The sequence below is a fragment of the Pezoporus occidentalis genome, unplaced genomic scaffold (genome assembly GCF_034315485.1).
Source record: "Pezoporus occidentalis ecotype Australia unplaced genomic scaffold, CSIRO_AGI_Poc_V1 ctg34, whole genome shotgun sequence".
NCBI classification, from domain to species: Eukaryota; Metazoa; Chordata; class Aves; order Psittaciformes; family Psittacidae; genus Pezoporus; species Pezoporus occidentalis.
The window spans coordinates 4621930-4636008 of record NW_026915376.1 but is presented as its reverse complement, the minus strand read 5'-3'; the positions used below and the strand labels follow the sequence as shown (position 1 = coordinate 4636008).

At 58.1% G+C, this 14079-nt stretch overlaps 1 protein-coding gene across 1 annotated transcript; it reads right to left on the bottom strand.

Annotated features, from left to right (window-relative positions):
- Positions 1 to 958: 958 nt before the first annotated feature.
- Positions 959 to 13495, bottom strand: CAPN11 (calpain 11). Its single transcript, XM_062629638.1, has 22 exons — positions 13458 to 13495; positions 10542 to 10824; positions 9900 to 9969; positions 8413 to 8531; positions 8148 to 8281; positions 7824 to 7992; positions 7211 to 7294; positions 7039 to 7124; positions 6782 to 6856; positions 6234 to 6394; positions 5987 to 6156; positions 5762 to 5773; positions 5252 to 5463; positions 5098 to 5137; positions 4771 to 4836; positions 4385 to 4442; positions 4228 to 4292; positions 3321 to 3389; positions 3139 to 3217; positions 2585 to 2701; positions 2452 to 2510; positions 959 to 2256 (listed from the first exon to the last, which is right to left on the bottom strand). The coding sequence occupies exons 2-22, from the start codon at positions 10785 to 10787 to the stop codon at positions 2230 to 2232; spliced, it is 2118 nt and encodes a 705-aa protein (XP_062485622.1). The 5' UTR covers positions 10788 to 10824; positions 13458 to 13495; the 3' UTR covers positions 959 to 2229.
- Between the last annotated feature and the right edge of the window lie 584 nt (positions 13496 to 14079).

The following is a 14079-nucleotide window of genomic DNA, read 5'->3' as shown; positions in this document are numbered from 1 at the left end:
CCAAATGCAAGTAGCCCACCTCCATCTAGCCCCAGGAGAGAGCAGCAGATGGGGTGCTCCTTTCTGCCATCACACCTCAGTTTGCCTCCATGCTCTGAGTCAGGTTGGCTTGTCCCAGAGCTGGGTGCTCTCCCACTGCAGGCATACTGGTCCCAGGGAGCAGGCCTGGCACTGAGATGTTGGGGGAAATGAGGGGCACAAGGGGCACTCCTTTTCCAAATGCTGAGTCCCCCTAGGGCCACCTGGGCTGTGATGCCCTTCTGGGGTGTCAGCAAGGGGCAGGATGTGCACGCTGACAGCAAGTCCTGCTCTTTGCCATGCAGTGGAAAGCCCCACCACCCAGCCCCCCACCGTCATTTTGGTGGAAGGCTTTTGCCTCCAGCTGTAATCTGAGAAGAATCAGGGAAAACACCAACCTCTCTCAGCCCCTATCAAGAGTCACATACCTTGCGTGGTCCCTTTTCAGGGTCCAGAGCTGCAGGCTGCCCCAACTCCCATCCACTCCATGGTTAAATCCATGCTATCCAAGCAGACCTTTTCCCCGTACCCAACCTCCCCAAGACATTTCCTCCCCTTTCTTTAAGAGCAGATGCACCTTTGCTGCCACTGACACTGAGGAGCAAGCACTGGCTTTTCCTCCGCTTGAAAAATCCCTTGGGATAACCAAACAGCCCTGCTAACAGCATAATGCTAGCTCTCACTTTGAGGAGCAGTGCTTCCTTACACGGTGCTTCCCCTATGTGTCCCCTGCACAGGAAAAGGCGAGTTATAAAATCCCAGGGGATATAGAATCCCCATTCCCAAGGCAAGACCTGCACCTTGTGGTGCTCCTCCGTCTGTGCCCCAGGCTGGGCAAGATGTGTGTCCTGGGCTTGGCTCTGCACCTCATTCCCCGAAACCCAGGCCACAGTGAGCAGAGGGAGAACACGACCCCCAAGTCAGTGCCCGGGGCCACATGTCCAACAGATACGTTTATTCCTGGAGCACACAGTGAGCGGGACGAGGAAGCGGAGCTGCTGGGCAGGCAGCAGTGGTTATTGCTGCAGGAGCATCCTCCAGCCATGACGGAGGGCTGGGGGGGAAGCTAACTGCCTGCCTGTAAAGGACTGGCCATTGCCCACCGCCAAGCTGGAGCCACCCTGTTAACCCAGGAGAAGGGGAGGGTAACGGAGGAGCACAGTCAAGTGCAAGAATGTTGGCACTGGGGTCCATCTGCACAGGGCAAGGAGCCCAAGGGAAGAGGAGGGTGTAACTGCATGGGATGGTGAAGGGAAGCACGAAGAAATGTGTGCAGGAGAACACCCCATTCAAACCACCAACCCCTCCTCTCTGGGGGAAGGCACTGCCGCTTGGGTTCTGCCCCCCCTGTCCTGCTGGGGACCGTGAGCAGGGGGCAGGGATGTCCTAGGAGCTACCAGAGACAGGAGGGGAGGCCAAGCCAGTGTGATGGTGGTGGCATTGCTGTGTCCATGCGGAAGAGGGGCTTCTGCTGCACTACAGGTCATGCATGTTCATGCAGCGCAGGAGCCCACAGACATTCAGTGCTGAAGTTGCAGGGCTTGACCAGTGGTGGGGCAAAGTCATGGGCATGGAGGTGGGACGGACGTGTTGAAGGCCACACAGAAGGAGCCACTGGGCTCTATGCTTTGGTCGTGCTTAGCGGTGAATGCAGTGTAAGGGTATCAAGGAGTATGGCCCTTCCTCCTCCCAGAAAGCCACTGCAGCTCACTGGGAACCTGCTGCCTCTGCCTGAGCAGGGCAGTACCTGCTGATGCTCCCAGGCATGGGCACAGAGACAGGCAACGTGCTAGTGGGAACAGGGCAGCATAGAGCAAGCGATAAGAGTCCTATCCCCCCTTTTCCCCTGCAGCTCCTGCTTCTCCCTGCTCTGCAGATGTCCCCCAGCCCACTCCTTCACTCCTGCCCTGCTCAGTGCAGAGATGCACAGGTATCCTGTGCTGCATGCCCTCCTCCTGTTCTGGGCTGGGGAGAGAGGAGCGGGAGTGGAAAGAAGCCCAGCTAAGAAAAGGAGAAGGGCATCCCCTGGCTGCCTTGACTCCTGGTCCACTGATGAGGGTGGCATGAGGCTTGTCAAGAGGCAGGGCTGGTAGGTCAGCGTGGGATGGAGCAAGGGGGGAAGAGTATCCTGTGTCCATAGATCCAAAGGGAGGCACTTGGAGGGGGCCTGGGTGCTGGGGTGTCCCAGTGGTAGAGTATCCGTCATGGTTCCTAGCCACACATCGTCAGCAGCAGCCACTGGGAAGGAGAGGGAGAAGGGATGAGAAATGTGTGGCCTGCAGCAATCCTGTTTTCTCATATCGATCTTTTCTGGTCTCCTTCCATACCCAAGTTGCCGGAGGGCTTTCTACCACCCCACTCCATGTGCCCCATTCACCCTAGTGCCTGATCTCCTTGTCTTCCACCCTACCTCCCACATAACTCAGTTCTCACCTCAGTGAGGTTCATGACGGCCGTGCCAGTGCCTTCAGTATCCATGCTCTGGAAAAACCCTACAGGGGCACAAGAGCAAGGTGAGCAACATATCCCTCTGTGCCTGCCTGTCCTGCCCCAGAGCCACACTCACTGAACATGGCCTCCAGCTTCACGAGGCAGCAGACAAAGTTGTCGAAGTCCACTCCCATGTCATCATCTGCATAGCGGGCCACCACCACCTGATGCAGCTTGTTGTTCAGCTTGAAACCTGCAAGGCAGAGAGCAGTCAACATGCCAGGGAGGCAGGAGAGGAGGGTGTAACTATGGCAGTCCACGTTACCCAAAGGGGCCATCAACCCACCCAATGAAGGATCTATGTCCAGCCTCAGCAGGAAGAGAATGCTCCCCCTGAAGCCATGTGACTAGTTAGATCACTGATCCACCCTGGGCCTCTGCTTTGCCAGGATGGGACCCTGCAGCTCACAGGAGGACAGAGGTTGGGACCACCTTATGTGCATGCCTAACTCTGAGGCGCCAGCACTTGTCACAGGGGGGATGGAGAGAGCCCAGTATAGTCATGGACCACATCTCACTGCCACGACAGGCTGGCTTGAAGCATGCAATATAGGCTGGTTACACTCTTCTCCAGCTACTTGGGACTGTGCTGACAGCAGGAGCCCCGTTACCATCCTTCTCCAGACTTACCAGCTGACTCTAGAGCCATGCGCATCTCGTAGGAGCTCATGGTGCCAGACTTATCCAAGTCATGCTGCCGGAAGATTGTCTGCAAAAGCATCACAGAGCCATGAAGAGCAGGCTGTGCAGCCTGGCTATCCCCTCACCCTGCTGCTCCTGCACAGTGTGCCATGCCTGCCGCTCCTCCTCACCAGCCAGCTCCGGATCTTGTTCCACAGGATCTGGAACTCCACCAGCCCAAGGCGGGCGCTGCCATCTTTCTGGGGAGAGCGGGTCAAGGGGAAAGCAGCCAGCAAAGGGGGTGGTGTAAAGGCAAAGCTATGAGATCCCAGCCAGATAAGAGAAACCTGGCCACACTTGCTCTGCCCAGTTTTCCCTCCCAGGTTCCCCTCTCTGTCCTGCCACATTAGCAAGATCAGAGCTTGCAACCCAGCAGGGAAAGTACAATGCTTAAGCTATCTGGCATCCACTCCCTGGGAGCAGCTGTGCTGCTGCTGTAGGAAGCACACTGCTGTGGTGTCCTTGGGAAAACTGGGCTGGCCTGCAGTGAAATGGGATGCTGCAGGGCCAGTCTGGAGAAGAGCTTGGAGGTGCTCCTCTACGTGATCCCTCAGCTCCGTGTCCTTTTGCAGGCAAGAATAAAGACCATGGCTCCTGTCACTTTATACCTCTCGTCCTCAACCTGCTGGGCAGGATGGTTTAGGGAGATAGGAGCCCATCAGCCCTTATTACCTTCAGGGAGTGCCATGAAGGCTGGGTGGCACCACAGCACATCAGGCTGGGGAGCCTACGAGGAGGGGAAGCAGAGGGAGCTTTGTCCTGGAGGGGAAGGCTGAAGGCAAGAGTGGGGCTGGGCTGGGCTTCTGGTGGCAGAGCCAGGGCCCAAAGCAACAGGGAACTGATGGCCCTTGCCACAAAGAGCTGCTAAAGCCCAGGGATGTAAGGCAGGTGGCCCTGAAGCCACAAGGATTCCTCCCTCCCTCCTCTGGTTGAACAGCCTTGGCACAGCCAGAGAGCCAAGCCCCAGCTCCTGACAAGTCTTGCCAGCAGGCTGAGCACCAGGGAAGCTGGCTCCTGCTCACAGCACCAAGAGGATACATCCATCAGGTTGACCATGTTGCGGCAGGAGTCCAGGCTGAACCCATCCGTCTTCAGATCTTTGTCTGAGGAGGAAGAAGGAGGTTGAGCACATGCATCAGAACCCAGCCTGCTGAGCAGGCTGCAGGGAGTGAGGGGCAGGGAGGGCAGCGCTTACGTCTAGCGAGGACTCTGTTCAGGATAGTGCGGAGCTCAAAGACACTGATTTCCATGTCCTGCAGCAGGAGCAGAGTTAGCAGAACCCCTTCCCTGCTCTCCACCCGACTTGTGGTCATTCCTCCCTCTCCTGCCTAAATGTGTCTGCCTCAACCACAAAACATTAGGGTGCTACTGCATTTCCTGCATGCCCAGAAGAATTTGGGCCACAGCTGGATGCCCCTTCACCACCCCTGGGGACAGATGGGCCGAACAGCAGCAGAGATGGACTTGTCTGTAGGATGGAACTGAGGCAAGCATGGAGTGGGTTGGAGCTCACAGCCAGGGGTCCCATCCTGTCCCCTCCCCATTCCAGGGTCTCCCAGAGCTCAGCACAGCTGTACCCACCTCCCCTGCCAGCTGCTGGAACATGTTCTTGAAGCCATCCTCTATGTCATCCTCAGTTATTTCCTCCTGGGGTGATGCAGGCCAGAAAGAATTCGTTAGTGGTCAAAGCTGGGTTCTGCCCTGCCTCCCAGGTTCAGCAAACCTGAACTGGAAGGGAAGTTCTTCCTCTCATCCTTGTTACTTCCCATATCCCCATCACCTTGACCCTGCCAGCCTCTCTCCAGCCCCAGTGACATCCCAAGCCCAAGCAGCCACCTCCAGCCTTCAGCTCCCCCTCCCAAGCCGCAGAGCATCAGCACCAAACAAAACCAAAGCAGTGGCTCCTACTTCATCTGCCAGTTCTGCTGAGATCTCCTCGTCCAGCTCCCTATGGGCAGAAAAGAGGAAAACAAAGTGATGAGCAGCCAGCAGCCTGCCTGCGCTGGGGAACTGTCCCATCACCCACAGACACAGGGTGTCCCCAGGCCAGGCAGAGACTCACTCCGTGTCCGACTGCTTCTCGGTGAAGACTCGCAGGACGAAGTCGGCCTCCTTGTGTGGCTCGAAGGTGGAGGGCACCACGATGTACTCACCGGGGGGCAGCCGGATCTGGTTGCTCACCTCCCGCAGGTTGATAAAGGTCTCAGACCGTGCCCGTGACTGGTTTCGCAGGAAGAAATCCTTCTTCAAGTGCACGTTCTGGCTGCCCCGGGCCTGAGGAATGAATGTGCTTGGGGACCACAGCCCCGCAACGTGGAGGGACCAAAGCCAGCCTGATCAGGCAGCACATTCCTACCCTGCCCATCCCAGCAGCCATCCCAGCAGGAGTCGGTCCTCCCTCAGGGAGGTGCCCAGCACCCATTAGCAGAGCACGCTGGGAGCTCCCACTTCACTGGGTGCACAGCTACCATATCACTGGGTGCACATGTATGCATGCACTTCTGTTAACTCATTCCTGCCCACTCTTGAGCTCCCATCCAGGAGAGGCAGGCTCTGGCAGCTCAGGACGTACCTCCTCAGGAACCTGCGGAGAGGAGAGAAGAGGGGAAAAACCCATCAGAATCCCAGTACCTGTCCCCATCCCTTACAGCTGCAGGGAGCACAGGACAGGGCACATGAACCCACAGACTGGCAAAGCAGGTGGGAAAGGTTTCCTTGAGGACTGGGGTGCCAGATCGAGGCAAGACTGGCAGGGATGAGCGTCCCAGGAAGCAGCACTGGGGCGGGCAGGGGTTACCTCGTAGACAGCGAAGCCGATGGTGTGCATGTCACCCCCGACCCGCCGCTCCCGCCGCCGATGCTTCTGCATTAGAGCCACCAGGAAGCTGCAGGCCACCTCGTCATCCCCGGGGTCATCATCCTCTTCCAGCAGCTTGATCTTAAACTGGGGGTTGATCCAGAATGTGGCTGGAAGGCAGAGGATGTGCAGATGGAACACCCGGTTCCGTCGCACTGCGGAGTGAAGCAGCGGAGGAGGGAGGTACCTGGGTGATTCCTGCAGCCCCCGGCAGTGCTTCCCCGGCGCCATGTGCCCTCGAACACTTGCGTGTGCCATCTGCTGAGCTCATCCTTGGTGAGGGCATCAGGGGTCAGGTTGCAGATCTCCAGCCTGGAGAACTCCCTCATGAAGTCCCGGAAAGACATCCTGTGGGAGCAGGCAGGGGCTGAGGCCAGGGCACTCCTTGCGTTAGGAAGGGCAGTGCAGGCAGCTCCGGGCCCAGCCAAGATTTTGGCAGAATTAAGTGACAGCAGGAGCTTCTTCTATCCTGAGCAGTTGTGGCTCATTTAAAGCCCACTGCTGGGTCTGGGGAAGAAGGGATGTTTACCCTTCCTAGATGCTTTGCATTTTGTTGGGCTGAATTTCTTTGAACAGAGGAAAATTATTAACCAGATGAGATGAGAAAATGCTAGCAGGTTCCCCAGTGCTGGAAAGCCAGCTCATAAACGCAGGTCATGCGTTTCAGGACCTCTCCTCAGCTTCTCTGCTCCTTTTCCAGGCTGGCTGTTGTAAAAGAGCAGCACTGGCACTCACCAGAACTCTCCATCCTCCATCTTCAGCTGCAGCTCTTCCCTGTCACCAGGGTCAATGTTGTCCCACTCGGAGGAGCTGCAATAGCAGGAGAGAGACAATTAGATGAGAACTACTCAAGGTGAACTGAGAGCACTTCAGAGCTGGCCCTCAACTGCTCCCCTCTCTGATGTGAGGGGCACTGCACACTGAACCTCCCCTGCAGTGCCATGCTGTGTGTGCAGTGCCCGCTTGCCTGCTCTCCCGGCTGTCCAACTCACCCATCGCTCCAGGCTCCTGTCCACTCCACCTGACCCCAGGGGTTCCTGATGCGGATGAGCTGTTCCTGCTGACCCCGATAGTTCACCTGACAATAATGAGACATGGGACGCTGAGCCCATGCCACTGGCCGGGCTGTTTTATTGCCATTAAAGTCTCATCTAACCAACTCACATCTCTGAAGGCTGTGACAGAATAGGCATGGCCCTTCACCAGCTTCTTGAAGGTCACCGCTTCCATATCAAAGGCACTTGTGATCTGAAGACAATGTGGAAGACTCAAGTGAATACGATTAAAACACCTAACCCTTTCCCTCCACCATGTGGAGAACTCTCCTGCCTTTGCACTGCTGTAGCCAAGAGAAGCAGCAGGTAGCAGCTCCCTGTGCTCAAATGCTGCTGGCTGAGGACAATTTAAAGACGGTTTCCCTGCTGGAGGATGCTGAAGATGCATCAGAGAACCATCCAAACTTCTGAAAGCATGAGAGGGAGCAGCTGGAAACCCCTGCTCCAGGTAATTTGCAGACACTGTCACAAGACATGGCCAGAGCTGTAGGCAGGCCCTCGTTCAACAGCCTGCACTCAAGATGGATATTCCTGCTCCATCCAAAGAAGCCCATTCAAAGCAACTGGGTTGCAGCCCCACGCTAGCTCTGACAGGGTGCTCTGCTAAGAGGGGAAAGAAGTAACCTCCTGCCCAGTGTCCCAGCGAGGGCCCTGCTGACACATTCTCAGGCTGTGAGCCCTTGCTTTGGAGAGCCCCTGGCCCATCCCACCGCACCACTTACGTCGATGGAGCAGCCGAGCAGGGAGCCCCTCTCCAGCGCCTTGCGGATGATGTGGCCCATGTTGCGCGGCGGCCGTTTGAGGTCGTACATCTCTGCCACGCCGCCAGTGAAGTCCTCGAAGCCCTCGGTGGTGCTGCCCCCTGAGAGTGACTCGTAGCAGCCATTCAGCCTGCACAAGAGGGAGGGGTGAGGCGGCAAGGACACAGCCACTGCTGCTCCCCTGGCACCCAGCACAAGCAGGGACAGGGATAGAAGAGACCCCCTCCCTCCACCCCACACTGTGAGGTGCCCTGTCCCCAATATGCCTGCCTCAAAAGGACTCACTTGGCATAGGCCTTCTCCAGCAGAGCACTCCAGAACTCTGTGCACTCTGCCGAGTGGACAAACAGGAGCTCCCCGTCCTTGGTGGGCAGCTGGTCATCCACCACCACGTCCACCCATTCACCGAACTGCCAGATCTGCAGGGTCAGGAGAGAGTGGAGTGAGCTCGGACCATCACAAGACTCGCTCGTCCCTACCCTCAACCCACCACCCTCCGTCCCACCCCTGAAGCCAACCATCTGTGGAGGGTCAGGAGCTCCCAGTGCACCTGGAAGTGGAAGATGCCGGCATAGTCCTCCTGGAAGCTCTGCCCGTGGGGCACCACGCGGTGCAGGAGCTCCTCGTTGAGCGTGAGGGAACCGATGGCAGCCAGCAGCCAGCAGTCACCTGGGGAAGGAGAAGAAGCTGGTGTGAGCACCCACCACATCCCTAGCTGGGGTAGGTGGTGGATGTGTAGGAGCCTGTGGTGTGCTCTTCTTGCAAACATTTGGGGCTCCCCAGCTCCAAAAGCACGTGGAGAGAATGGAGAAGGTCCAGCAGACAAACAGAGCTCAGGGAGCCAGGCTTGCTCAGCCTGCTACAGAGAGGTGTGTTAGCTCAAAGCAACAGGGAACAATCCTCCCTGACCAGGATCCTGTGTCCAGACCACTAATAACCCCCTCCTGCAGCCATTTATCTAGACCCTCCTGGGGCTCATTCCTGACTGCCCTCCACATCGCAGACAGCGAGTTCTGCAGTGGAATTACACTGTGCATTTAAAAAAACATTCTACCCGGTGAGTGGTTTAACACTGTTTCCCTGGCTCCTTACACTGGGAGCAGCACCTCTGCACATTTCCTTCCAAGTGCTCTTAACCACAAGTGCTGCTCCAGGCCAGCACTGCACTTTAAATTCTTTGCCTTGGTTCTCCATTCTCCTTTGCCTTTGAAGCGTGTCACACCTTAGCCTGGAGCCTGGAAAACCCCTACCGGGCTGTGGCTTGACAAAATGGCAATCCACACTTTTTAATGACCAACTGAACATCACCACAGTGCTCTGGGCTGTTAGGTGCTCCAGTTACCACCTCGAGTTTGTTCTAATTACTGGATGTGTTAAATGTGGTCAGCCCTGAAAACAGAGTGCTGTGTGTCTACTCCCAGTTGGGTACCCAACTTGATCCAGATCAGGATGACGCTCTTGGTGGTACCCGGATCTGGTTTCAGTTGCCAGCCCTGACAGCGTACCCAGCCCATTAACACTGCTCTCCTTGTTTCAGTGCCTCTGCCTTGGGAGACACCCCTGGAGAAATAAGAAATCACCATCTGTACTTTATAGCTCCCTTCTCAGTTCCTTTCTGCCACATACTCCTTTGCAAGCACTTTGTCATGACCAGCACAACCTCACCTAAGTTTGTTACTGCCATCCAGCTGCCATCCTTCACCGTTCACCAAAGCAAGGAGCTCTTTGGAGCAGCTCCTGGCACTGTTGTCAGCATGTGTCAGGCATGGATCCACCCCACATCTCCACTGATCACAGCGTGATCAGGCTGTGCACACATCAACCCATCAACAGGTGTCCCCCCCCTTCCAGTTTCCACCGCACTAAATGGGAAAGGAGCTTTGGTACAGGGATGGTTGTGCAGAGGCCGGCATGAAAATGCGCTGCATGGGCCTGCAGAAAGGTGCTGTGAAACTGCTCCACTCTCAACCTCTTCTCCAGCCCTCCCCAGCCACTGTTCTCCAGACCAAGATCTGGGCACAGAGCTCCAGCACTCACCCAGAGCCCCCTGGCAGATGTCTGTCCGGGTTGCACCTCCAACGATGAACTGAGGGTCATCCACTAATTCCTGCAGGAAGACAAGGGAGTCAGATGCTGGATCTTGGCAGGGCCTGGGATTCTGGGAGACTGGCACCCACTGCAGCTCTGACTCGAGAGGAAGGGTCTAGGGTCCCTGAGAGACGCATGCCACCTGCCCTCTGCCAGGGAAATCTCTGCCTGGGGACTGCAACTCCAAGGCCATCAAGGTAAGGCTGCTATAGCCGTGGGAGGACACAGCTAAATAGACTAATGGCATTCTCCTTGCACTCGTAGCACCAGGAGATATAGATCCTCAAAAGCCCCAGTTACCAAGGGTGACACATCCATGCCACGACACCTAGAAGCAATGACATAGCCCACACATTGTAAAGCCCACAGCCTGCTGCCCAGAGGAAGCAGGGCCTGCTAGACATGATGCTTTTTCAAGTAGAAACTCATGGGGCATTGGCCCTTGGGAAATGAGGTTATGCAGCACTGAAGGGACTGAGCACTGAGAGGAGCAGGGCAGCAACAGGCTGCAGCCTGGTAAACCACATCAGTGCAGACACTGCAGGGCAGGGATGCCAGCCCAGCCCAAGGAGAACCAAGCCCGTCACTTACCGACGGACGTTTCCACTCCACCCCCCTTGTCTTGCTGGAGTGTGGCCCCAGCTCCTTGAATCCGAGGGCAGAAGGGCCAGCTGGGAACTGGGGGTCCCTAAAGAGGGTGCCGCTCTCAATGCACTCCTGTTTGAGAGCCTCATAGTCCTGGTTGAGGTACTTGATGGCGTTGTGGTGCTGGCCGAGCCCCTCGGCCTTCAGGCGGTCTCTCTGCAGACGGGCAGCCATCCCACCAAAGGGATTCATGGCAGGGCACCGGCAGCCCTACCTTCAGCTCCGCTCCCTGCAATGAAAATGGAAAAGCATGGTGGGGCTGAGGCAGGGCCCGCTGCCCAAGCAGCCCCTGGGGACATCAGCCATTTCACATCCACGGCTGCACCCACAATTCACCACCATTCCCACAGCAGGGACCTTCTCCATCAGCATTGTCCTGGGGCAGCGAGCAGAGCCGGCACACAGAACATCCCCGGGGTGCCTCAAGTGCCAGGAGCATCACCCCAAATCCCAGCCCCAGCCCGGCCCCGTTCTGAGCCACGGCCTCCGGCCCGGCCACCGCAGCCCAGCTCTCTTTAGAGGACACCACAGGAGCAGAGCCCCTTTGAGGGCTGGCTGGGAGGAGGCAGCCCAGCAGCGGCCCGACCGCGGCTCTCCCGTCCTGTCCTGTTCCTGATACACAGAAGCGCCGCGCCTGGAGGAATTTCTGCCGCTTTCCGCCTTCCCACAGCCTCTCCTCCCGGCGCAGCTTCCCGGTACCTTCCCTCATCCCGGCTCCTCCTCGTCCGTCGCAGCCGGGAGGGCGTCACGGGCCGCCCCGCAGTGTGTCCCAGCCCCTGGGCTCCTCTCCCATTCCGTCTCCCTCGAAAGCCGCCGCGGCTGCCTGAGCACTGAGTCAATAGGGCCGGGAAGGGAGGAGCCCGGCGGGCGCAGGCACAGCTCTATCTATGGGGCCGGCGAAGGACGAGGGAAGGAAGGGGCGGGAGGGGACGGACCTTCCCGGCGCACACACGGGCAGGGTGACTCAAACCAGCGGAGCAGCCTGCGGGAGGCACCGGGGAAGGGCTGTGGGGTGCAGCGGGGCACCCCGGCACCAACAGACCGGGGTAGGGCAGAGCCCCCACCCCGCACCGGTCGCTCCAGTGCTGCCTGGTTCAACCGTCCATGCAAGCAGGGTCACCTGCAGCAGAGCCAGGGGGCAGGGGGCAACACCATGGGCCCGCTGGTGTTTGCCGCTTACCCTGCCCCACTCCCCCCATCTTAGCTCCCTCTCAGTACTGAATATGCCAGAGGTTACCCCACACAAAGCAGTGGAACAGTCCTTGGGTAAATAACCCAGGAGCCAGTGACCCGTGCAGAGCACTGGGCTGGGGTGCCAGTGCTGGCCTGCTGCATTCCCAGTGCCCCATCCCAGGGAGCAGCGTGCATCCTGGCACCGGAGAGGTGGCTCTCCTTGTTCTGCAGTGCTGTCATAGCAAAGGGAAGGCAGGCAACAATGGAAAGTGCAAGCTCCTATGCAAAAAGCATAAACTTGGCTGCTAACCCAAGGGGCTGCCCTAACCAGGAGCTTTTTAGGAGGGAAATCCACTCCTCTCCCTCACTCTGCCTGCCCTGGGATGCTCTAAACTCACTATTTTTCTCCAAGGCAGCACCAACCCTCCTATCCCCTACAATGGCTCCAAATTTATGGCCCTTTTCCACCATCTCCTCCCTCCCACTCCTGCTCTGCAGCCAGCACCCTGGCAGCCTCTCCCAGCAGCAAGGCACTCGCTGCCTGCAGAGCTGGTGGGATGGCTCCTCTGGTCCAGGCCTCTGCCCAGAGCCCAGGGGCACCGTGGGAGGAGGAATCCCAAACGCAGTCACACACAGAGCCTCCAGCTCCCATTCCCCAGCACTCACACCACAGCCCCCTGCACCCGCTCCCACGCTGCCTACCAGTGCTGGACATGGCTGCGGCCATGGGGAGCTCTGCGCTGCCTGGACACGGGCAGCGTGTGAGTTATTCTTAGCTCCGTGGCTGTAAATACTCGGGAAGGTTGTGCTCATGGCAGACGGAGGTCACGCAAGCGCAGAGCGAGGAAAAACATTTGAGACCCCGATATGGGACAGGAACCACGTGGGGCCCGAAGAAATAGGGTCAGTTGCTGACACCTCCCCAGGCTGATACTGCTGGCCACTGCAGGTCCTCCACAGTGGAAGCAAGTGCATGCAGAGACAAGCCAAGCCCCCAGGGCAGTTCTCCACACCTGGCACCATCCAACCACAGGATGATGCTTTCCTCTGTGTGGAGGCACCTCTGATTCCCCCCCGGGTAGGAATGAAAGACATGCTGGTCCCCACAGGGTCCCTGACCTCGTGGTACCATAGCCCGTACTAAAAACCCCTGGGCAGCATCACTGCTGAAGTCCAGACAAAAAAAATCTCTGCACACCTCTCTTCTAAGAAAGGTCTCTAAGAGCCAGCTGCTCTTAGAGATCGAAGGAATAGGGAGCTCCCTTCCTTAAAACCAGCCAGGCCGAGCCCTGACACCGCATCCTGCCGCATACTCATCGCGGGGCAAGGAGCCACAGCTGCTCATAGGGTCCCGCTTTGCGCAGACAGCTCTCAGGCCCTCCCCAGTCCTCCGAAGGACAAAGACCTTCCTTTCCCACAAGCTCCCCTGTATGTTCCCGCATCCCCTCGATGACATGCAGGGTTACCATCGCATCCGGGGTGGCTGCGGTACCCATTTTACTCTCCGCCCTGATCGGGAAGCCTCCGGCTCTCTGTGGCTGCATTATCTAATGTAAAAATCCCCGCGGACAGAAAGGGGATGGTGGGATAGACCGGCGAACCTGGAGAAGCCCAGAGCCCGGGGAATCCCCCACCCTGGTGCTAACCCCGTGATGGGGTCGGGTAAATGTGGGGATGAGGGTAACTTACGGAAGCTGCTGCCGCCACCGCCCTGCCCGGCTCGGCTCAGCCCAGCCCGGCCCGGTTCAGCCCCGCGGAAGGTGGGGTTTCAGCGGGCAGGATGTGCGGATGCAGGGAGGGCGGTGGGAGGGGGAATTAAAGGCGTAGCGGCAGCTCACAGCTACGGGGAGGGGATTTATTGGGGTTGCTGGTGCGGTCCCGTCTGCCAGCGCCCTCTCCCAGCTGCGGTACCGCCGGGCTGGGGCGCTCCTTCTGCCTCTGCTCCGAGCTAAGGGCGCGGTGCACCCTGAAACCAGGGCTTAAAGGAGAAGAGGAAGAGACCTTTCCCTAGGAAAGGGTTTTGGGGTGACATGGCACTGCCCCATGCGGCTGGCACCTCAGCCCAGGGCTTGTTGACCTTCTGGTGCCGGGCTGAGCACGGTGGTTCCAGTGGGTGCCATCCGCTGTGTGGCTCCTTCTCATAGAATCAACCAGGTTGGGAAAGACCTTTAAGATCATCAAGGACCCAGGACTGCCAAGGGATGGACTCAACCCAGGTCTGCCCAGTCCTGCGGTCTCCTTCCCAGCTGCCTGGAGAGGCACCACCCTGCTCCTGCAAGCTCAAGCAGTCACGGCCAGCACCCCCCCACCA

Bases quoted from the DNA above. Each gene is read 5' to 3' on its own strand.
- CAPN11 (XM_062629638.1), bottom strand. From the start codon at position 10,787: ATGAATCCCTTTGGTGGGATGGCTGCCCGTCTGCAGAGAGACCGCCTG. The intron at 7,125-7,210 runs GTGAGTTGGTTA...CATTATTGTCAG, and splicing joins CTGTCACAGCCTTCAGAGAT to GTGAACTATCGGGGTCAGCA. The intron at 2,702-3,138 runs GTAAGTCTGGAG...TCTGCCTTGCAG, and splicing joins CATGGCTCTAGAGTCAGCTG to GTTTCAAGCTGAACAACAAG.